Below are 25,032 nucleotides of genomic sequence, written 5' to 3'. Positions count from 1 at the left end.
TGTCTCAGAGCAATGCTGAATATTTAATATTTGCAATTAATAGGGGATGGGCTTTATTACGCTAGTCTGTCTCCCCCCCCCCACCTTAATACAAGGTTAAATGGTTTTCAAAGAAGGTAAACAGGTTATAGACGGTAGTTTCGAGGGTATTGTGTTTGTCTGGTGTTGGTGAATCAAGGTGGAAGCAGGACAAAGTGCAGCGTTACCATTTACATGGAGAGAGCGAAAGCTAAAATAGTTGTACGCAAACCTTTGCCCCCAAAAGAACTAAGAATCTTTACCTATGCTGATAAAAAAAATGAAAAGAATGAAAGAGAGAGATGGAAAGAGAGAGAGAGAGAGAGAGAGAGAGAGAGAGAGAGAGAGAGAGAGAGAGAGAGAGAGAGAGAGAGAGAGAGAGAGAGAGAGAGAGAGAGAGAGAGAGAGAGAGAGAGAGAGAGAGAGAGAGACAGAGGGACAGAGAGAGAGAGGGAAAGAGAGAGGGATGGAAAGAGAGAGAGAGAGACAGAGACAGAGAAATAGAGAGAGAGAGAGAGAGAGAGAGAGAGAGAGAGAGAGAGAGAGAGAGAGAGAGAGAGAGAGAGAGAGAGAGAAGGAAATAGAGAGAGAGAGAGAGAGAGAGAGAGAGAGAGAGAGAGAGAGAGAGAGAGAGAGAGAGAGAGAGAGAGAGAGAGAGAGAGGGAGAGGGAGAGGGAGAGGGAGAGAGAGAGAGAGAGAGAGAGAGAGAGAGAGCGGGGGGGGAGAGGGGGCCAGTCTCCAGGGCTATGGAACCTGAGAGCACAACTCGAGTCACTTTCAATCTGTGTACTAAATTGATGGCGATGAAAATAAGACTCTGAGACACAAAAAACACTTGTTTGCAGATTAATGTCCTGAATAGAGGCTTGTGAGGCGCTCTTTGTCAACGGTCTGGGCGCCCACCGGAGACTAATGCCCAGGAATTAAATAAATAAATATACAGAATGCAGCTTCTCCAAGTAACAGAGACAGGATTTAATACTTTGGATGCATTTAATCTAAGGTCGTTACATAGATATCTGATCACGATAAACATAAATGAATTAAGTGTGCCAGTTTGTTGGTGGTTCATTGCACCCATAATAGAGCATTTTATTTTATTCATTTATTTTGTATTTTTTTTTTACTCTCACAATGTCACATTTAGCCTCTAATATTCTCCGGGAGAATGAATATATGTGTTGACTAACAGCACGGATAAAACTCTTAAATATTCTGCATTTTTAATCTGGTTTAATATTTCCACCCGTTTTATGCAAATGACAGTCTATTAGCATAATCTCATTTGAGAATACATCCTTTTAAAGTAAAAGATTATAACCATTTTTTTTTTTAAACACATATAAATCAAATGCTATATTGAAATGTTAATGTTTTAAAGTCGGTGTGCTGGGTGAAGCCGCGGTGCATTTACATACACACTTTGTTAATGCTTTAGTGGTTCCACACAACACGAGGGGATACAGAAACCACCGCTAAACCTCCAGGAGGGAAAACATCCAACAGCTTAAATATGTTACACATCGCTGGCAAAAAAAAAATCCACTTAGTCAAACCACAATATACAACTAAAAATAATTTGTGTTATTTTGTCCCCTTTGTGTTATTCTCTGCATGGTACATATCCCCTCCCCCCCCCCCCCCCCCCACACACCCCCACCCCCCCCCCCCCCCCCCCTGTTTCGGATAGCACTACTTCTCACTTTACCAATAATGCACTTGACAGGTAAAAAAGGTGGAGGTTTCCAAAGGAGGAGGGGGAGGGGGCCCGGGCCAGACGCTGGCTGGACGGGCTCTCGGTAGGACATTACCTCCAGGTATTTAGCTGGAAACAGGGGCCTATTAAATAAAAAAAAAAAGCTCCAGCCAGATACAGAGGGGGGATAAAGAGCGTAAGAAAGGGCCATTATGCTGGCGGGTTGCAGACTCTATCTCCCTCTCCATCCACCACCACCACCACCACCGCCACCTCCTCCTCCTCCACTATCACCTTCGTTGCGTCTGCCATGAACTTGTCTGGGGGGTTCAGCGGCTCCGTGCCTACGGTCCAGACTTTGGGGATCAGGAATGCGGAGTGCGGCCACTCAAGCCCGTCTGACCCTCCAGTCCCCCCCCGGCTCCATTTCACCGCGGGGCTAACTCACCTACCGGCTCACAATGGGATTTCAACTTTATCTGCCCCCCCCCCCTCGTAACACAACATTAACTGCCAAAGAGCTGGAAATGCATTATCAGCCCTCCCTTCGCACCGAAAGAAAACTTGGATCGCTCCACTCATAAATAAGATCATTATACGAGTGGTAATCCCATTAAATAGATCATTTTTGGGAATATCTAAATCCAATTAATAAAGTGATTTGAGTAGGGGTTGGATCAAACATTAGCTTTTTTGGAGCGCTGACACACTGTGACTTCTCTCCTTTTGTTCATCGCTGCTTCAGTGTGATGTTGCTTGCTGTAGCCTGCAGCCCTCTTTAGAGAAACACTATGGCGCTGTTGTTTCATCTCATTAGATAAACAAATCCATAGAGTTTTTTTTTCTTCTTTTGAAGGAGTTTCATTTGTCAACCCCTAGGTGGTTTATCAAAATGACTGACATTAATTAAGATGCAAACTTGCAAGATGCATTTGTTATTACAGTGTTGGGTTTGAATATTCCCCTCAAACTCAGTCCATACCTATTTTAGCATTGAGCCCAATGCATTCGCTGACATAATGTGCTTATAGGATGACCTTACATTTTAATCCCATCAAAGACTTTATATGGAGGACTGGGCTACATTGACCTAAAAAGCCTTTAAATGGTGACCAGATGGGTTGTCAAATGAGCCATTTATGGAATTAATCCAAACTGCTTTCCTAAATCATTACTGGCTCATATGCTGCATTGCCCTTTAAGTGCCCTCTAACTTTTAAGTATGCTGCCTATGCTAACCATGTAATTTTCTGAGTCTACGCGGGACATTATTAGAAAGGGGAACACACACGCTAATGAATTGCCTCTGCTTAAGCTAACCACATGTGTAGGGATAGAGGAAAAAACACATGTGTTATAATCTCAAAGTAGATGCCCCCAAAGTGTTTGTGTTAGTTCCACTAAAGTAATAAAGTGCATAATCCGATAAAGGGGAATCTCTGTAAGCTTTGATTGTGCCTGGAGTGGTTGTCTTACCTTTGTGGAAAGTGCGTCTAGCATGGTAAGAATGTTTTCGTATCTTGTCATGGTTTTAAATTGCCTGCAGAAGCTATTGGGAAAACATTGTTGTGGTTAAATGAATTAGCTAACAGCGCCCTGGGTGTTTAGCGCACGCTGTGCTCTCCGCGTCGGTGCAGGAGGCGCGTTGCAGTGCGTGTTGTGAATGTTGACGCTACGGAAGGGGTTCTATCTGTCTACGTCTAACTCTTAGTCATTACTCAAATGAAACGCGTTATGTAAAAAACAATCGAAAGCAAATATTTAGATTCGATTGTTGATTTCTGTCACAAGCTAATCTGTTAGCATACACACTCGTCAGCTACGTCGAGGAACAGCCGTATCGCTTGAGAGTGACAGCAGTGTGCAGCGTGCGAACGTTTACGTAATGTGTGACCAACATATTTGATTGATTTTGATGATGTTTTTTTTTTTTATTCTGAGCAACTTTCGAGTGAGGCGGGGAACAAACCTAGTAGCCAAGTAGGCGACCAATTCAAACGCTGTATGACAAAATAGGAAATACAATTACTACTGGTGATGGTGGCACCAGATGTACAACCTCTATCCAAATAACGTTGTAACCTTAAGTGTTCATGTAGCCGAGTCATTATGCCTCCAACCAGATGGATGCCTTCACAGCGGCCAAGGTGAGCGTTAAACAAAAAGTGGACACAGTTTGAGCGGTATTTTCCTACACGGCCACTGTTTTTCCTGGTAAACACAAGTAAACAGAATGGGGTGAAAGGCAGAGATGTCAAGATTGAGGTCGGCTCCCTCCCTGGTGGGGTCAAACTCGAGGGGTTAATGCCCGGTGTCCGCTGAGCTCATCACACTAATTAAACAGACACACATCCTCTCTGAGCTCCCGACGGCCAATCGCTGCCAGCTAAAAAAGCAGTCCATTCATGGCAGTTGGCAGGGTGTGTGTGTGTATGTATGCGTGTGTGCGCGTGTGTGTGTGTGTGTGTGTGTGTGTGTGTGTGTGTGTGTGTGTGTGTGTGTGTGTGTGTGTGTGTGTGTGTGTGTGTGTGTGTGTGTGTGTGTGTGTGTGTGTGTGTGTGAGTGTGTGGGGTGGGCCGGGGAAATGCTACCTGGCCTTCCCTGGGTTGATTAATGTGAAGAACAATGGGTCCCTTGTGGGCCTCCAGCCATGCTCCGCTTGGTTCTGGTTCAGTGCAGCGGGAGAGAGGACTGCATGTTCCAGAATGGTACCACCTATCCTGCATGCTGCTTCCCGGCTACTGTATTCTCTCCTCCCCGCCTCCCTTTCTCTCTCCCACCAAGTAGACACGTCATGTAGGCCTACACAGCTATCCTAGGACACAGCCGTCCTAGGACACAGTCCGTTAAACCAATGGGCTGTTCCTAGGACACAGCAGTCCTAGGACACAGTCCGTTAAACCAATGGGCTGTTCCTAGGACACAGCAGTCCTAGGACACAGTCCGTTAAACCAATGGGCTGTTCCTAGGACACAGCAGCCCTAGGACACAGTCCGTTAAACCAATGGGCTGTTCCTAGGACACAGCAGCCCTAGGACACAGTCCGTTAAACCAATGGGCTGTTCCTAGGACACAGCTGTCCTAGGACACAGTCCGTTAAACCAATGGGCTGTTCCTAGGACACAGCAGTCCTCGGACCAGTCCATCAAACCAATGGACTTGTATTGCTTTGCTGTATATGATGAGCACATTCTGCTGATGGTCACAAGAAAGGGTTCAGGTTTGATGTTGATGGTTACATGTTTTTATGTATCCTTTCAGGTGTAAACTGGCTTTAGGATCATGTACTGGTTTGACTTTTGACCTATTGAAACTCAAATGCAAGGTAGACTGTTAGGCTAATAGGAATGTAACGATTTTTTCCAAATAAAAACAAAAATACCTCTTTGAGCGCATTCATTCATTGTATGCTTTTAAAAGGCATTTCAATAGTTATATATCTTGACCTAGCTCCAACCTGGTGTTATCACAGTCGTTTCAGTACCCTCCTTTGCTCCTCCTGCGTGTTTAGAGTAATTGACAGCCAGCAACAGCCCCAGAGGGATAGAGACATCAGCTTGATCCCTCCCAGGGACTGACAGCATAATGTTATGTGTGTCAAAACTTGGGCGACATAATTAATTGCAGGCAGCACTCTCACAACTCACCGGGCCGCGCGTTGCTTCACTGACACTAGTGTGCCAATACTGTGGGAAAACAACAGCGAGATGCGTTTAGTTCCAAGGAACCTCATTTGCGAGTTGCCAACGTTTGCCCCCAACAAAACAAACTCGACGGCAGGCTAGCTCGCCCCCGTGTAGCCACGTTCAAACACACTGGAAGACGGGTGGGAAAGGAGTGTGTACTGCCCTAATGATGATGGTCCTTATGGCCAGCCACACACACACACAGCTGTTCGGAGAAGTGCTTCCCAACTATTTGCACTGACTTTTATTTGAAAAATAAACCACTACGGGCTTGTGGTTGGACCATGTGTTATGAGTTCTTGGTCATGTCCGTCCTCTTGAATGACGCTTATTTACAATAGCTCGATTCAAGTCAACCATCACACGCGCACTACTTATATATTTTTCCTGTTTATGACACTCGCCGTTTAAATTTCTCAGCAATCAGTCATTTTCTAACAGCACAAACCCATTATTTATCTAAGATTAATTTGATTTAAGGCCAATTAAATCTTGTCCGTGGGAGAATGCCTACAGAGCATTTTGTTTTATATAAAGGGAGTAACACCAACCATTGGAGCAGATCATTCTTTGGAAGATTAGAGAATTGCATTTAATTGGTCAACCGTAATATTGTTCTATTTTCTAATGATGCACTACAAAGGAGTTGCCTTTCATCATTTACAGTGGAGGGCTGTCATAGAGGTATAGTGTTATGACAGCATTTGATGCATGTAATAATCATATTACTGCTAGCTTCTGCTAGCCGCTGGCACAATGACGAACTGGGAAGCTCAACATTTTCATATTTCAATGACATTAGAAACATTTTCTGTGATAAATATTTGTGATATTTGTTCAGTATTCTTGACAGGGCTCAGCTGGCTAGGGTGGAGCAAAGCAGATTTATTGCACAGGTAGAAATCACGGAGAGAGAAAGTTAATGAGTGAAATTCCCATCCATGTCTAGCTGAATGTCTGGCTGTCCTTGATCGAGCAAGTTCCACAAACCTTTCCTAATACAGGGCGATGAAAGGTTAAAAAAATTGCATGCCTCATGCCTTATTATCTAAATTATAGGTGGTGGCAGGAAAAAAATGCAAAATGCATTTGGCAGGATGTGACTGTAAATCAAACCCAATACCTGAAGCCGAAGTCTGACTCAGATAGAATAACACGGTACTTTGACGTCATAGCTTGTTGGGCCCTTTAACCCCAAGACCATGGCAACAACCACAAGACAAACCCATTCTTTACAGCCATTGCCTCTAATGACCAGAAGGTGTGGTTTAAAAAGGAGCTCTGTCAGAGAGACCCTGAAGACCGGCCACTTCACTCCACATTGGCAGTCGACCATTTTGGGTGGAGCACGATTCCACACAGACAACGCTCTCTCTCCTCTCAGACCCGGGCTTGTTCAGACGCTGGCATCGGGCGTCCTCATTAGAATGGATTCAGCCGAGATGTGATGCTGTGACAGTGCTGCAGCAGCAACACAGCCCCCCCACCCCCCCTTCCACCCTGGCACGTTCAAGTTTGATGCATTGCAAACAACAAGTCAAGCGCCAGACAGTATATTTATACATCTTAATTAGCAATAATGACGCGGGGTGCCAGCCAACTCACTGATGCCAGTGGGCACTGTGTAGTGTTTCGAGGGGCAAACACCAGAAATTATGTTTGCCTGCTATTTACATGAACGCTGCATAAATACGGCAAAAAAAAAAAAAAAGAAACAACTAAAAGTCTGCGGTCGAATCCTTGTCGATTGGACGGCGACAGACGATGCATCTCGTACTGCACGCTGGTTTTTAAATCTTACAGAGGACAAACTCTGCAGGCCGCGGCACGCCTCACATTTACACAAGCCCACCAACGAGCCGGAGACAATGATTAGTTGCTCTCACAGTTTGACGTTTCCCAGATCGTTCCTTTCGGCGGACCTGTCAGGACACAGTGCCGCGCCGCGGGGCGTATCCCGCTGAGTGTCGTCATGGATCCCGGTGGTTTGGACGCCATGTTGGGATGCAAACATGTTTAGATCCGCCAACAGCGATGGGGAATTTGAGCACAGCGGGAGCTACACATTCTTTACACCGGTAATGGAAACAAGTTGCATGAATGTTTTACCGTGAAATAGGCTACAGACATTTTCATGACATCTGGATTTATGGCCTGGTAATTCCCCACTGGAGTAATTTGGCTGGTACATCTGCAGCTTAGCAGCATTCCAGCAGGGCTCTCCTGTGCTGTAAAGTCAGGAGATGACTGATTGATTGATTGTATTACCCTAGCTTTAAGCATGGCTTTGGTTTGCTCCAACAGTGGAGTTCTAATGTGATCTACCTAATGCAAGCTACTGCGATGCATGATGGAGGCAGCCAGCCCTCGCTGATGAGGAACCCAATTGATGAATCAATCAATCACGTTCAACAAAGATCTATAATTACGGTAATAATGTAGACTACATACACACATACGGTGGAACATTCAAGGAAGCGGAAGTAACAAGCATAAACTGTGAGGAGGTGCACATCTACATCTTACTTGTGACAGCTTAGTGTCAGCTGTGATGAGTGACAGAGGTCACCTGTAATTATCTCGTGTTGAGGGTGACAAGTTAGGTTATTGCACATTGTTTTGAAGTACAACCTGCTGGGTTTGACGTGGGTATTTTCCCCTTTTCACACCTCTTACTACTAGTCGCCATCCTTCTGACCTGATCTTTGTAATGCCAATTACAGAGACAAAAATATGACACACAAACGCAAAAGCGGCGGTTCGCTGACAGCTCGCGTTTCCTGGGCCCTTCCTTGGAGGCGACAACTCCTCGCCGTGTGCTGGTCGGACAGCGATCATGGGAGCCGGCGCCCTGCAGCCCGCCATTACAGCGGTCCCTTCGGCTGGGTCCAGCTTGGAACCACACTCCCAGGGGCTCAACCCCCAAGCCCCCAACCCCCCCCCTGTCCCTGAGCAGCAGGACACAATGATCCGGGTCTCCTCCCCCCTCGCCAAACAAAATGTACAGTAGTCTCATGGTCTTCTTTTTGCAGACGAGGACGTTTTTGCAGAGGGGCTCCAGTCATATATATTTCAATAGCAATGCCACAAAAGGGGGGGGGGGGGGGGGGGGCGAGAATGTGTTTGCTTTTGTGTGTGAAGGGAACATGACATTTTGTGGTGGATGGAAAAGGGGGAATGGTGTGAAATATTAATACGTCATCTCTGACTGAGGCTGCATCACATGATATTTGGGTATTTCCAAGGATGGTTTTACAACCCGTTGGTCTTAGGAAACACTGATTCCCTGTACTTATGACATAAATGTGTCAGTCAGGCATCGTGTTACATTTGATGTACGTTATTAAAAAGATTTATTGGATTGAAGATACTATCTCGACTACCTGAAGATATCTGCTTACAAGTGAGTCTACAATTTGCAGAGCTGCAGTCATACCAAGGCCTCATTAGACAGAACCTACTCTTTAATGAAGAAGACACGCGTATGTCGAAGGGGACAGTGTCAGCAGACTGTGTTCCTGGTTGTCATCTGCCTTTGTTCATACGACACCAGACGCGTGGTACCAATCAAAAGTGGACAATAGAGACACAATGGACAATGCGGGTCTCGTCGGCGCGTGCGGCATCTGATTTATCTCAAGCACCCATTCAGGATGGCCAAACGAGCTAAGTGGGAGGGGTCTGGTACCCTGGGGGGGTTTGTGAAGAGCTAGACTTGACATCTGGCCTCCGATCGTCAGACAAGTTCAGGCCAGCTGTCCAAAGAGAAAGGTCTGGTTTTCTCCCTAAAAACACCTCATCCATCTGGTGAATTTCCCCTCATATCGGCTCCTCTTATGATTGCCGCTGGCGTATCCATTCAGACGCGTGTGTTGTGACACTGATCCTGGCAATGACGCCCATCCATTTTTAAAGGGTAGTGCAGGTTACCCCACGCGTGGCCCCCTCTGGCACACATGTCCACACGCGTGTGTTCCCTCACAAGATGCTCACCTGTTACAGTGACCAAACCCACCCATGGTTTCTTACGTAAAACATGTTTGCGAGATATTTCCTCAAATTACAGCCATATGATATAATGAACAGCGCACTAATGGCCGTTCATTTAGTGTATTCAGGTGACGCGTGCCGGGGCCATACAATAGCTGGGTTCTGTGAAATCCAATCCTCTGATGAAGGTGTGAGGCTGACAAAGAGTTTTTCAATTAGCTTATGAATACAACAGGTGACACCTACATAAAGCCCAATTACACACTTATTTGTGTTCGGTGTTTTTTAGAAATGGAATATAACTTAATACACCAAGATTAAAAATTAATTACGAAAGCATGCTGCCATTGCGGGGCTTAAGCGAGCCAGTGAACTACTTAGTTCCCCTTGGGTTCTGCGCCGGACACTGGATCTTTCTCAAGGAGGATCATGATGCAGCGAGACTTGAACAATCTTCAATTTATAAATGGTCTAAAAAAGCACAGTTGCCCAGTGAATTTACCCAGTGACTTTCTCGCCATGGCAAAATGACAGACAAATTAAGAACTGACAGAACAGGTGAAGATGTTAAACATCAAAACATTGTTCCAAGTAAATGGCAGCAATCAAGTCACTGAATAAATATAGGGCGATGTGGTGGTTTCATATCCTGAACCCTTTTGAGTAGCAATGCTGTCAATCCCCAACACACTGTACGTCTGTCCTGGTCTGTGGTGGCCATTTACTTTTGTTTTGAGCTGTTTTTTCATGGAGAGGTCATGTTTTAACTTGCTATTCGAAGAGGTATCACAGAAGACGAAAAATAAAAGGTAAAAGAGTGCGACATCTCAAAAGGTTTCAGATACACTTCTTGCTAATTAAATGGGCGTTTTAACTAGCAACATCGCTGCTCGGTTGACAAACCATGCCTCTTCTCTCTTTTTGTTTTGCAGGATGAAAAAGCATGGGAAATTTTCAAGAACAAAAGGGCCACTTAGAGAAAGGAGAAAATAGAGGCTGGACACAAAAGGGCACAAATTAGCAACTCTAAATGGCAGTTTAACCGCCGCTTCCAGTAGAGATCTAATAAATTGATGTAATATTATCTGTCACAATAATAATACAACAGTTGGTCCATTTATTCCCTGTGATGTATACACCATTGATCAATTTATTCAAATACTAAGGAATAAAGATGGAACTTGCTTAATCATATATGTACATACTACATATAAATCATAATGTAGCATATAGCTATGCATATTTAAAAAAATACTCTCTAAAAAGTATATTCTTTTTGTACAGTGTATTTATTGAAAAGAGCAATACAATTGTGCTTGTGCCATCAAAAAACATCCAGTGGATTGCATCAAATAACATTAAATGAATGGGAATTGGTGCATTACAGAAAGCGTTTAATGCACTACTTGATTTGGTGCTAAATACAGCTGTTGCTATTCATCATGTTATTTTGCATTACATTTAAAACTCAATGTTTATGAACAGCACGGGGTCCATCAAAACCTTTCATTCCCTTCATTGATGCACAGCTTTAAGTCCTGCATACGGGCTGTTTTATAGGAATTCAATGTGATAATATGTATGTGTAATTCAAAAATATAGAATTGGATACATTTGTGGCCCAAAAAATGATAAACATGTAACAATGATATTAAGTATTGTAATGCAAATCCTGCCAGTGTACAGTACTCGTGCTCGCTATTGTCAGGCCGTTTTTGTTCGCAAACGCAATGCTTACCAGTCTTTTACATAATGTGAATTTTAAGGACTAAAAAGCTAACTAATAACATTAATATAATCGTAGTTAGATAGAAAGTAATCTTTCTTATGTTTTGATTGTTGTTTATACGGTCATTATTTGTTTCTATCATAATATCAGCACTCAACTTAAAAAAATTGATGGAAGATTGTTAAAAACTATTTTTTGATTCCTATTTAAGCTTTCTCTCCTTTTCATCAAAATATCCATTTATTGTTTTGGTCTAGGTGTTATGGTCTCCCTTAAACTACTACTCGTTCAATACTCTGCTGGATACAATGTTTATCAAATTAAGAATTGATGGAAATAGTACTAAACTTGTAAACGTAAAATTAAAAAAGGGCTATACTTTGTTAAAGCCTTGTATTTGTTCAACAAATGGAATATAATTCAACATGGTTTTTTTAACGTTAATGTTAAGCAGTTAATAGCAAAGCAGAACAAATAATACAAACATTTGTTTCAAAATAAAATGCAAATATCCAGGTAATAAAGCTTGTTGGCCAGTCATTATGCAAAAGTGCAAATCGTATGAAATAATGACTATTTTAATTTTCTAAAATAAATATTTTAGACCTTAAATGTGTCCACTATTTCTAGCACTTTTTTTGTAATTATAAGTGACAATAAAATAATAGACTTATTCATTTTATGAATATTTATTTTAATATCTACTGTAGACAGGGAATGTAGTACTTGATTGACTTGAAAATGTGTAAAAATGTGTGCCGTTAGAACAGACATTTGTGTCACATAAGGTAGAAAAACATAATAAATATGGTCCAAATTTAGGTAAACAGTTATGTGTCTTATAACACGGGGGTAAGAAAGAAAATTAAAATAGTCTTTACTTTGAGAATGCTTAAAACTTAAAAAGTAAAGAAAAGGTTCAATAAACTCATTAGTGTAAAGCTTTGTGAATTAAAGTATTAAGACAATGATGCATTCCGAAGCCAACCACCATACATTCAGTTGAGGGAAACGTTGGCTCAGAATTAGCCAGGGCTCACAAAAGCGATTAAGTGTATTTACCTCAGACAGACCTACTTAGCAGCAGACATTTTTTTTAAAAACATTTAGCAGGTTAACACTTGGTGAGGGGGGAAAAAAAGTTTTGTAGTTGCAACTTTTTTTGTTCTGTTTGAACTTGTAAAATTCCAAATATATCCAGTATATCACTTTGTCACACGTGTAAGTTATTGTAATACAGTGTAAAGGTCAAATATAAAAACCATCTCTGATTAACACATCTGAGACCAAACGTGTCCACATGAGCAGAAGGGTAAGGTCACGTAAACTCAGATCATCAGAGCGAGTGATAAATACATGCATCCAAACACAATGTACGTTTCGTGTAAATGTGTTCATTTAGTAGAAGACAAAGCATGGTTTAACACTGTACACCTCTTCTTTTCCTATCCTTTCAATTGGCTTCAACGTAACAAATGTAAACCTTTAAATTAGTAACTAAACCATAACGTATCAAAATAAAATAAGAATCAGCCTTTCCCATTCCAGAGAAGAAAAAAAAGTACCATTACCAAATATAATCATGTATATATATTTCTTTAACACTAGTTCAAACTACCAGCAACATTTAGTAGCACATTTATCCCACAAGCATGTAGCATATGATGAATTCAATAGAAAATAATAAAAGACAAATTATAATTCTCTTGGCCGAGAGTACATATGTAGTTAAGAGGATATTGCTAAATATGGAAACAAAACCACGCAAAGAGAACCTTCAATATAAGCCGATATCCAGTGTAAAAAATGTACGCGTCTTTGCAAAAATAAAATCTGGCATAAAGTGACATTTTACTTCATAACATACTTTTTATTCCCAGCACGGCCATCTTCATGAGTTTAAAAGCACTTAACCTCAGCACCCAATTGTTTTCACCATTGTTCCCATGCCCTAAAACCCACCTTTCTGGTGCAAGTAATTGCAAACAGAGTAAAATAATTGTACCCAAACTACAATGCAGTACACCCGGAAGATGTTATGTGTAACAGTATACTGCACTGGGCCTGGTTTATGCAACTGTATCCCATAATGTGTGACAGAAATGCATGCTTCTGGGCTTGAAGATCAATATACATATTAGGAACACATAACTGACCAGTATTAATTACGGTAATAATGGTGGTTCAAATTAATAAAAATGAAGGCAATTTTAGGCAATTCTAACGGACTGGCTTATGTGCTTGTGGGAAAATGAAATATCGTGTTCACTTCTTTCCTCAAAATGAACTATTTTAGTATTTTGTTTCTCTACCGAGAATGACGTTTTTTACATCAACTAATAAATACTGACATAATAAATAGGGCCCTATTACTTTGCAATTGTAATGCTCGGATGTCTGTGTGGTTCGTACCAAGTAGAATAAGGTCCGTTTAGTATTTTCAGCATTGGATAAAGGATTTTTAGCTGCAAGTAGACAAACTTTAGCAATGTCTGCCCAATACCATCATGGTGACTTTAAATTTACAGGATTAAAATCACACAATGACCATAGAGGATCTCCAATCCATTCTACACAGGGCCGCCATTCCTTCTGCTGCACTTAGGGGGATACGTTTCCACCAGGACAATGATCCTGCACATGCATGGAGGCGGGGCCGACACTGGGCTGACATGTCCTGTGCTGTCATTGCTCCTTCTCCTCCACAGTCACCTGACCATGACCCCCATTAGGTCATCCCCAAGGGGACAGGTCGGAGGAGGAGGGAACGGCACAGCGTACCGTCACTTCCACAGGACACTGTAACAGAGCCGCTTGGAGAACAGGAGCGGACACACGAGGGCAAGCTACGATTAACGAGAAACACAAACAGGTCGACCAGGGAACACGTTCTTAAAGTTTAGACTATTCTGCCTCTCGGTTAATACCATCTACAAATTGTTCTGGATTTGTATCGGTGAAAAGCATACATATTAACAACAACGATCGTGTATGTGTATGTAAAGTAAACATTCGTTTTTTAAATAAACAAAGAAAGGGGTTTTGGGTAGTGAACAGATACTTTTGGACTACACTTGTAAAATGTAAAAAATTACTGAAAACTGTGTTAGTGTCATAGCTTCTGCACCAGTCTACCTGTAAGTATTGTTGCACATTGTTAAAGCGGAGGTATACTTTTCTGAGCGATGACAGTGACAGATAATGGGGGTTTCCCTTTAGAGGGGTCACTTTGAACGGTATTACATTCATAAATAAAGATTGTGAGGCAAGTAAGTGTCTTCAATAAATACTCAGCGTTGGCTATCCTAGTGAGGGGGCTGAGGCCAGTGTGGGGTCTGTAGTGGACAGTAGTCGGGGTAGTACCGAGTGTAAACAGAGCTATTGAGGGTGCCATATGATCAACACCTTGACACCCACGTCCTTTAGCAGACAGAATACCACTACTACTGCGAACATCTGCTCATCACAAACGTAGCTCCAGTCATACCAGGGGCTGCTGGCATCCATAGAACATGGCAGCCCAACACACGAGGAAGACACTGCCACTTCATGCATGGGATACGCCTGGACTTGGCGTTCTCTTAATAGCCAAGGCTACTTATTTAATTAGAGACTTCAGTTGTCTTGTTAGGGTTACGTCATCAAAGTGGCGCCTACTCCCCAACAACCTTAAGCATCACTGGGCGCGGAGAAGGGGTCGTGTTGGGGATATGATTGGTCTCGTCAGCCATGTTTAGCCCCCAAATGCCTTGTTAACAATCTGTATCAGCCAAGGATTAGAATCTCCTGGGTGAGCCTGTGAAAAGTGTTTTGATTGTTCGGCAAAGATGGTGCACCATAGTTTCATTTAGTAATTGAAAGAAAAGAAAATCCAAATCAACAACCAAAGAAAAACTCAACCTAACCTGATGTATCATTTATCCCAAAGAAGAAACCACGGAATTTCCCCTTAAGGAACTAATACTTAAAGCATATGTAATTACATTCAATTACTCCGAGCGGAGTAAAAATAAATGATTTAAAAAAAAAAGATCTGAAACTAAATAAAAATATATATCATAAATTTGGCATTAGTCAAACTCCTTTGTACAGTCTTACTTTTCCAGTAAGTACTTTCTTCCTGACTACAGTACCAGTTAACCAGCTCTCTCTGCTCCTTCACCTCTGCCACTCTGCAAAAGGCATTGTTCTTTGATCCTCACTTCTTAGAGATTTTACCCGCCTTCCTCTTTGGCTCGTAGGGGGTCCGCAGGATGCTGGGGGTCTCCTCCATGACGCGCACCAGCAGGTTGTCGATGTAGTCTTCCAGCTCCCGGATGTGGGAGTCCTTCTTCCTCACCACCTCCTTCTGCTTGATGAGCTCCCTCACCACCTCGTCGAACGACAGGTTGCTGTAGGCGGCCGCGGTCTCCCGGGGGGCCACCTGGAGGCATGAGGCGGACGCTGGTTGAGTGGTTTCATTGTCCACCAGTTTACGAAACGTGTGGATCTTCTCCAATACATGAACTGCCACACAAACGTAAAACGGGATTATATCTTTCGATCTAATTAATGAATTAACGTTTTCCCTTAGGGCCTGGAGCTGATGGCCGTGAGGGATTTGATGACAGCGGAGTTGGCAGGTATCTTTCAGTGTGCGGGGTTAAACAAATACCAGACAATCGGTTCACACGAATATAAACTTGCATCACAAATGAGCAAAATAAATGAGCCCCAATGAAAGAATAAAAGAAACGAGTATCATTCAACGGCAGGTAAAACGGTATTGCCGACCTATCAGTTCCTCGAAGGCCCATATTAGGTTTTTTCTTACATTCTGTGGGACAATGTGCCGGCCTATCTCACCAATAAAAGGTCAGACCCTGAATCCAATCCAAGTCTAAGCCCTATCTGTGTTGGTGGAGGAGGTGGTGGTGGGGGTGGTGGTGGTGTAGGGGGGGGGGGGGGGGGGGGGGTGGTGGTGGTGTAGGGGGAGGGTTCCGCGGTACAGTACGTGCAGACCATACCGCAAGGGCACAAGAGGAGCTGTAATAATTTTTAATGAGGGACCACTTTATCAGTGCAGCGCTGGGCAGCCTCCCCCGTACAGAGAGAGCAGCTGAGTCTTAACCCTGTTTTAAATACCACGCTTATCAGCTCCCACTCCCATGCACTAGTCAGCCCGCTCTCGCTGTATATAAAAGACAATGCACAAAAAAAAAAAAAGAGAAGACGAGAGAGCCCAGATTGGGCCAGCTTCCCTCCTATCTTATCGGTTTTAACAACACACAGGCTACTGTGAGGCTTACACGCACTGGGAACGCTTGGAGAACAGTCTGAGTCACCAATTCCTCACAGACAACATGGAGAGATCTTACGGGGGGAAATACTACGGTGGGGCTTTTAAAAGCAATAGGAGCCAGTCCGCCCCAAGGAAATTAGGGCTGCTTTCCACATACCAGCCTCGCTCCACTGTCCACACACACACACACACACACACACACACACACACACACACACACACACACACACACACACACACACACACACACACACACACACACACACACACACACACACACACACACACACACACTATGTAATCAAGCGCTATAACGGCTAGTGACAAAGGCCTGGAAATGACCATGAACTGGCACAGTAATGATGACCATTTTCCTGCGATCAGCAGCGAGAGGAAGATAAGGCGCACACTTGGCATTCTCCACTTGTCTCATTACTATTTCTAATGAGCTCAGCCTCTAAAAGCTCAGTCCTTTGAAATCGCTCACTGTCCACACCACCACCTCCCCCACCACCACCACCACCACCACCACCACCACCAGCACCTCCCCCACCATCAGCACCACCACCCGCCTCCCCACTCCCACTCTCACCCCCTCCCCTCATGTGGTTAATTAGCCAGTGGAGGCAGAGGAAATGGGAACTGCCATGTCTGCCCGGGTGCCTCTGCCTCGCACAGGGGGCACATGTGTGGCTACCGACAGCCCTCAACACCCACGGAGGAAGGTGAGGAAAGCCATTATCAGCATTCACTTTCCCATTTAGCCGGCACTTTGTCCGCCCCTATCGCTGACATAGAAATGCCTTCCTTCTCTCTCTCTCCGAAACGCTGAGGTTTGTTTCGGGAAATAAGCAGACACACAGTAAGAAAAAAAAAAAAGCATATGATGACAGTATCTTAAATACCAACTACCCGTTTGCTAAACAAAAAGAAAAGGGGAAGAAGACAATAAACTCCAATTACAGAGCGAGTTTAACAAACTACTACAGCTGACCTTGGAGACCACGTTTTCACACCGCCTCGTATAATGACGGGATCAGAGATGACAAACAGTGTGTGCATCGGCTAATTAGTTGAATGGCAACTCTGGATTTCTGGAAAGGCCTCGGAGATCATCCTCACCAGCTGCATGTCAGACGAGACTGAAAGTTCTCAATTAAAAGTACACACAAACCACGTGGCTGCGCCACACTTATGTTAAGGGGCCTATAGCTTTCCCTGTGATGTTAACAATAACCGTTTCTGGATTACACATTACATTGAGCCACAACAACTCTGTGTATAAATTTAAAATAAATCTAAATATCACAAACATTTTAATTTTAAATGTCATTGTTATGTCTCCATTTTCAATGACGGTAAACACCCTGCTTTCCCAATGAGAGTAGGGTTGTTTTGACCTCCCTTAAGCAACAATTTACCAGCATTGTATGAGTGAGTGACTGGGATAGCCTCTTACATTTTTCTTGACATCTCTGGTTTTCTGGCCAAACTTGAGGTCCCCTTTTGCTGTTGGCTTTGAATCACTGCAATAAAAAATAAAAAACAGCCTTCAATGAAAAATCGAATACATTAGCTTGAAAGAAAATGGGACGGTCGGGATCAATATCAATCATGAGGTCTTCAATTATTTTGTGTGCGGGGAGATACAAAAGTTATGGTCCAAACCACTGTTGCTTTTATTCATCTGCTATCACCGAGGCAGCGGTATGGTTGATGGGCTGCTGTCTACGGCGAGATTAGTGGTTAATTGGTTGGTCTATCGCTCTGAAAGATCTCATTACTGTAGCTCAGAGGGCTCGGTTATCAAGCCCGGGCTCTCTAAAGAGTCACTAATGACACCTTCCAGTCTGATTAACCAGGTCTTAAACACAGAGCTCCCCCACACCGTGCCAATACCTGGCCTCTGTGTGCAGGAGAGGGAATGCATGCGATAGGTGCAAGGAAATACATGAAATAGTGCTGAAAGAATTCTCTTGAAACAAGTTGTTTAAGGAGGCAGAAAAAAAGGACCTCCTGTGATGAAACAGAGGCTGGACGAGGCCATGAGTCACAAAGTCTGTTAGGAAAACTACATTTTCTGTTTTTGCCGTTTGCCCACGGTTCATTTTTCAAGTGTCCTTATTTTTTTGAACCAAGTGTCCTTCTCATTGGGCCAATGTATACTACAGCATGGTTTAAATCAGGGTTAGGGTCAGACATCTGCTGTTGAGGTGTTACTGCCTGGTTTAAATCTGGGTTAGGGTCAGATGGTGATGAGTTGTTACTGCCTGGTTTAAATCAGGGTTAGGGTCAGATTGGGTTGAGTCGTTACAACGTGGTTTAAATCAGGGTTAGGGTCAGGTGGTGATGAGTCCTTACTGCCTGGTTTAAATCAGGGTTAGGGTCAGATTGGGTTGAGTCGTTACAACATGGTTTAAATCAGGGTTAGGGTCAGGTGGTGATGAGTCATTACTGCCTGGTTTAAATCAGGGTTAGGGTCAGGTGGTGATGAGTCCTTACTGCCTGGTTTAAATCAGGGTTAGGGTCAGGTGGTGATGAGTCCTTACTGCCTGGTTTAAATCAGGGTTAGGGTCAGGTGGTGATGAGTTGTTACTGCCTGGTTTAAATCAGGGTTAGGGTCAGATGGTGATGAGTTGTTACTGCCTGGTTTAAATCAGGGTTAGGGTCAGGTGGTGATGAGTTGTTACTGCCTGGTTTAAATCAGGGTTAGGGTCAGATGGTGATGAGTTGTTACTGCCTGGTTTAAATCAGGGTTCGGGTCAGATGGTTATGAGTTGTTACTGCCTGGTTTAAATCAGGGTTAGGGTCAGGTGGTGATGAGTTGTTACTGCCTGGTTTAAATCAGGGTTAGGCTCAGGTGGTGATGAGTTGTTACTGCCTGGTTTAAATCAGGGTTCGGGTCAGATGGTGATGAGTTGTTACTGCCTGGTTTAAATCAGGGTTAGGGTCAGCTGGTGATGAGTTGTTACTGCCTGGTTTAAATCAGGGTTCGGGTCAGGTGGTGTTGAGTCATTACTGCCTGGTTTAAATCAGGGTTAGGGTCAGGTGGTGTTGAGTCATTACTGCCTGGTTTAAATCAGGGTTAGGGTCAGACACCCGGGGTTGGGCGTCTCCACCCCATGGGTTAGGTCAGCGGTACGGGTCCGGTACCTGGATTTGAAGGGGTTGGTGAACTGCACGTCGGCGCTGAAGGGGTTGGCCACGCGCAGGTCGCTGGTGCTGCCGGTGCGGGCGCCGTTGGCCGCCTTGCGCGCGTCCTTCTTGCCCGTCACTCGCTCCAGCAGGCTGACCTTCTCCTTCTTCTGCCGCTCGGCGCCCGGCTCCCAGGCCGCCGCGCCCCCACCCTGGAAGGGGTTGGGGTTGTGGTTGCGGGGCAGCGTGGCGTACTTCTGCGGCAGGCCGTCGCTGAGGTCCCCGAAGGGGTCGTCGCCGCCCTCCACGCCCGCGTAGTCGGGCACGTCGCTCTGGGAACGTCGGTGGGGCCCACCTGGGAACGCCAACAACGCAGGAACGCCGGTCAGAGAGGGGCCTTTGGATGTATTGAAGATATTTGTCCACGGTTTGTGCGTTTGCTTATGTTTGTGCCTTTGCTCAAATCTTATGAGTTTGATTCCCTCCATGCTCCTACTGCTCAACACGCATCGGCTGTGTCTCTTTATAACCGGCACTATACAAGCATGACCCAACATGTTTGGTTCATCAAAGTAAGACGACATTAAAGATACGGATCTCGATAAACACGCTGAGCATCGGGGCAGTAAGATGTCTGATGGTTCATATCCTCATCGCACTGTGAAATCATACCATGCAACCAACTAATTATTTTTACTAATTTGTGATGGTGCGTGTGTCACGGATAGGGATCGACCGACATATCGGCCGGTATTTGCGTTTTTTACGTGTATCGGCCGATTTTTGTGGCAGATTATCATTATTTATTTTTTTACTATTTTTTCCAGCATTTAGAGACAGTTAAACAAATGTTCCTTTTTTTAAATGAGCCTTTTAAAATTTGTTATCATCATGTTGTAATTTTTTATGATGTAAATTGAGCGAGCAAAAGCAGTATCGGCTCCAAATATCGGCTCAGGAATATCTGTATCGGCGTATCGGTCATCGGTTAAGGCTGACGGAAAAGAATCTGTATCGGCCCTAAAGAATCCATATGAGTCGATCCCTAGTCACGGAATAGCGCATCAAAACGTGAGAGAACCCATCCACCGAGCGGCCCAGACGGGCTCCCGTCTTCCCTCTCCTCACCGCTCTCGTCGATGGAGTTCATGGAGTCCAGCTTGGGCCGGACGTGGCTCCCGATGAGGTCCGACATGGAGTGAGCGGCGGACAGCTTGTGGGAGCCGGCCAGCAGCTTCCTCTTGGCCTTGGTCTCGGGCGGGGGGGCTGGGGCCCCGGGGCCGCGCGGGGGCCCCGGCGGCGGCTGCTCCGGGTCACACAGGGCGGAGCGCGGCAGCACGGCCGAGGACGTGTCCGAGGGGAGGTCGTGCTTGCGGCCCTTCATCTTGCCCTTGAGCTTGGAGAAGGGCGAGCGGGGCTTGTCCTTCATGGAGGACAGGTCGAACATGCTGGCGGTCATGTTGTTCCTCATGAACTGGATGCTGACCTGGATGCGCCCGCGCTCCTTCCTCTTCTTCCCCGGCTTGGACTCCAGGGCGTACCAGCTGGGGGGGGGGCAGAGACCGGTGTAGACCGGAACGTCAGAGACCGAGCGCTTGATATTTATAGAAAGGTGAAAGCAGTCACGGCAAGCAAAGCAACAGTCAACACAGTATGAAGCCAAACAAACTTTAAATCACCACACACTGGTAGGCTGATAGATTGATGGAAACGACGCGTTTGGCTGTTGCTTCGTCGGGTTCACTCGTCAACAAACAAGCAATAGTCAACACAGTTCATCTTGCCAGCGTCTATAACTCAAATGATTCAATGAGTCACTGAAGCAGGTATCTGAAACACTAGAGGAAGCCAAGTGGACGGAGGGTCACTCAAATTGTCAAAGCACGTTCTGCCATTGAGATAAGATCGTACAGGCCTGATTCCATTCATTACAGAATCGGTAAATGACATTTGTTTATGTAAAAAGATATACACATTATTTTGATCATTTGACCCACCCTAGCTAACAAAATGTATTTTTGTGTGTGTTTTATTATGCTCTTCAGCTCTTTGTGGATAACCAGTAAGCCTGTTTATTTAACAGCTGTGATCTGAATGTCATTCAACAGTAACACAAATACTACAGCTTTATAGATTTCCTTTACTGGCTCGAATTTTATTTGAATTTCAGGAGGGAAACATTTATTATTCAAAGGATAAACATTATTTCCTGCAACCTAAATGTTAAGAAATAGCCTAGCATTGAATAATGATGGTGCGCCATTTCATGCTGCTTTTGGTATCTATTTGTTTAACCCTCTTTGCTTTCTCGACCAAAAGTAATGGGATTTATGACTTAACCATGACGGAAAAATTTGACATTTGCACAAATCTGGCCTTCAGTCAGTGCTGCGGCGAGCTGTGGCAACAACCCGTTACAGGACGGCCCTGCAGTTCATACGGGCTAAAGAAAGCGTGAAGTTCCCGTGGATTATACACACACCTGCCATGTCAGTTTTCATATTAACGCAACCATGAAAAAAAAACACAAAAGAAAAACACAAGACTACGTCAAGAAAGGGGTCCACTTCGAGGGACTCAGCGAAGGGGCTCCCAGTAGCCCCCCGTTCCCAGTGGAGCGAGCCCAGTCTGCCGCCGCCGCTGGAGTGGTGCGCTGCGGGCAGGGGCCGGCGCTTCACGTGCGCGTCACGTGCGCGTCAAGGCCAGACGTAACCTCCCGCCCCCTCCCCAACCACAACGCTGGTGGGAACCGCCACACATTCAACACACACACACACACACACACACACACACACACACACACACACACACACACACACACACACACACACACACACACACACACACACACACACACACACAGGTGCTCGATAATTAAGGGGGGGGAGGCCTTCTCGGGTATCAGGACGGACGTTCCTCCTCGATACGGCGGTTCAAAACAACGCTGTGAACCACTGGCGAGGTGGCACACCGATATGGTACAGTATCTACAGTATGGCCCTGATAGCCAAGGAGCATTCGGGTCGGGACGAGGTCAAAGGGTTCACAACGGGGAAATATCCACGACAGCGAGCCTGATGCGACATCTTGTTTAGGCCTGCAGATGAACTCAACCTTTACAGTAACTATGCCAATAAGGAAACACTGTGATTCCCTGGAACTGATTGGGGAAGAGGAACCAGATTGGTATCTGTACCTGGTCAAACCTCTTCTTTGTCTTGATTCGGTTGTTCGGGGCCCGTCGTAGGACAATAATTGCACATGGGTGTGCCGGTCTTAGTTGGCCAACACCCACATATTGTACTTAGCTGTGACACCACCCCATGACACATGGGAGCTTCTGGATTACCATGTACTACCTTTATGTTTTTCAACGCATTGTGCGGAGCCTGAGCAGCACTACTAACAACTAATCAGACATGTTTGTCCAGCTCCACCACATTCAATTTAGCTGGCTGCTTCTCCCGAAATCAGGACGGAAAACACTGAAATCCACGTCCAGATAATCTCAAAACTATGTGGGGTATTTAATGGCTAAGCTTCTTGTGTGTACAGTATTAAAATGGCAAAGTCCCAACCGGAAGGAGCAAAGCTAGGGTTATTATTTTTTACAGAGCAACAATGGATTCCCTAAGGGAAGGATCCCAGGCGTATACTCTGTACCACAATGGGATATCACTGTACAACTTAAACCTGCTCTATGCTTTTTTTTTTCCACCAGGACCATGAATTATATTCAAAACTTATTTAGTTGAAAGAGTTTCAGTCCAGCTAATCTATCAGTGAAAAAATGACTATTATCATGGTGTTAGTCCGACCTTTTACTTAGTCATCCTTCTGGATGTGGTGTAGTAGAAGCCCAACCTAAAAGGGTATATTAGTACTTAGTGTTGCATAGTTAGGCACCACAACTGCAATATATTAAGAGAGCTCTTTTGAAAAAATTATTTCAGGGGTGGATAAAAAAAAAATAACACAGACGTTAATTAGATACTTACTCTGTTTTCCGTCGTTGCTTGTTGTCAAAGATTTCATTGAGGTTGATGAACCTCTGGCCCAGGAACTTGTCCATGCCGACCAAGGAGCGGTGCATCACTATGAAGCAAAGCTCGTACACCTCCGGGTTCCCCTCCAACAGCAGCCCCGGCAGCTCAAAGGAGGCTTCTTCCCTCCAGATGGGCTCCAGTGTTTTCTCTGACACTGATGTGGAGTACTTTTCCTTTCCCAGCTGGATGATAGTGTAAGCATCATTGGTTCCATTCTTGCCTTTGGCTTGCAAACCGGTGGCTTGCAGAACAGTGGCTTGGACATGAGTTGGGAACCACTTCTGAGACTGCTCCAACAGTGACATGGTTAGCTCGTTTTTATTTGTAGTGGTGGTGGGGCATTCAATTGGTAAGTTACATTCAATTAATCATAAATTATTTTTTAGTTAGTGTTGGATGCATGAAGCATGATTTGTTATGGCTATGGGTTGGTTGACATGTTGCTGCATAGAATAGCGTTACTACGACTCGTCATCGAAAGGAAAAAAGCCAAAACAGGTCGTAAATCAGAGCCAGCCCCATTTTTACATTATGTCCAAGCCACTGACAGGTCACCTGCAAATACGAAGAAGAACGGGGAATAGAAATCACGATCACGATTATGACGATGTGGATGAAGATTAGGTTTGGTGATTAACTGCAGTGACAGTCAGTGACAGGCTTAACAGTTACAACTGCATATGCAATGAATCAGATATGTTCAATGAAACGTATTGTCATTACATCAAAGGTAAGAAACACGTTCGAAAGACAGATTCCTACTGGTCTGAGCATTAAAAGGAGAACGCCATTGGTATTGTACAGTGCTGTTGAGGGAAGCTATGTTGCTGTATTCATGGCTCTAAGTATTGTTAGCTGAATCCAGCTAGCAGCCAATAACTTACAATTCCTTTACAGACAGGCCACTGATTATATAGTTACGTACCTAAATGCCGTTTCCCACCGGTACAAGAAGCCGTTCATGCCTTCTGCATAAGATGGGCTGCCGTACACTAATATTTTATTACCCGATGTTTATTAGCCGAAAACAATCTTATAAATCTTACGGATTCTGGTCATAGGATCCACTCGGGCAGGGGCTAGCTTTACTTCCTGATGTGACGTCATTTCCTCTCGCAGCGTGGAATGCCTGTCAAACACACCCGCGAACAAAGCGACTGACAGAAAAAAATATGACCAATAATAACCAACGATAGACAAAAGAAAATAGACATAAAACAAAAGTCTGTCAAAGGGAGCAATTTATATCTATCTAATTCAACACATATTCATATATCAATACAGTAATACAGAATCCATAAACCGCTTTAATTATAATTGTATCTGGAGCAGAACTACATACATGTATGATAGAATAATTCATACATGTATGTATTATTTCATATCTCTTTAAAGTGTGTGTGTGTGTGTGTGTGTGTGTGTGTGTGTGTGTGTGTGTGTGTGTGTGTGTG

The 25,032-nt window shown here is 44.3% G+C and overlaps 1 protein-coding gene across 1 annotated transcript; it reads right to left on the bottom strand.

The window, feature by feature from the left end:
- Positions 1-10,660: 10,660 nt before the first annotated feature.
- Positions 10,661-24,803, bottom strand: LOC115538580 (rab11 family-interacting protein 2). Its single transcript, XM_030350055.1, has 6 exons — positions 24,507-24,803; positions 23,534-24,136; positions 20,664-21,079; positions 19,554-19,890; positions 17,860-17,926; positions 10,661-15,542 (listed from the first exon to the last, which is right to left on the bottom strand). The coding sequence occupies exons 2-6, from the start codon at positions 23,884-23,886 to the stop codon at positions 15,318-15,320; spliced, it is 1,398 nt and encodes a 465-aa protein (XP_030205915.1). The 5' UTR covers positions 23,887-24,136; positions 24,507-24,803; the 3' UTR covers positions 10,661-15,317.
- Between the last annotated feature and the right edge of the window lie 229 nt (positions 24,804-25,032).

Source organism: Gadus morhua, unplaced genomic scaffold, assembly GCF_902167405.1.
Source record: "Gadus morhua unplaced genomic scaffold, gadMor3.0, whole genome shotgun sequence".
NCBI lineage: Eukaryota > Metazoa > Chordata > Actinopteri > Gadiformes > Gadidae > Gadus > Gadus morhua.
The sequence above is the reverse complement of the archived record's forward strand: the minus strand, read 5'-3'. Positions and strand labels throughout refer to the sequence as shown.

Excerpts from the sequence above, each read along its gene's own strand:
- LOC115538580 (XM_030350055.1), bottom strand. The coding sequence starts at position 23,886 with ATGTCACTGTTGGAGCAGTCTCAGAAGTGGTTCCCAACTCATGTCCAA. Across the intron at positions 19,891-20,663 it reads GAACTCCATCGACGAGAGCG|GTGGGCCCCACCGACGTTCC; the intron begins GTGAGGAGAGGG and ends TGGCGTTCCCAG. Across the intron at positions 15,543-17,859 it reads CCAGAGATGTCAAGAAAAAT|GTGGCCCCCCGGGAGACCGC; the intron begins GTAAGAGGCTAT and ends TCATGCCTCCAG.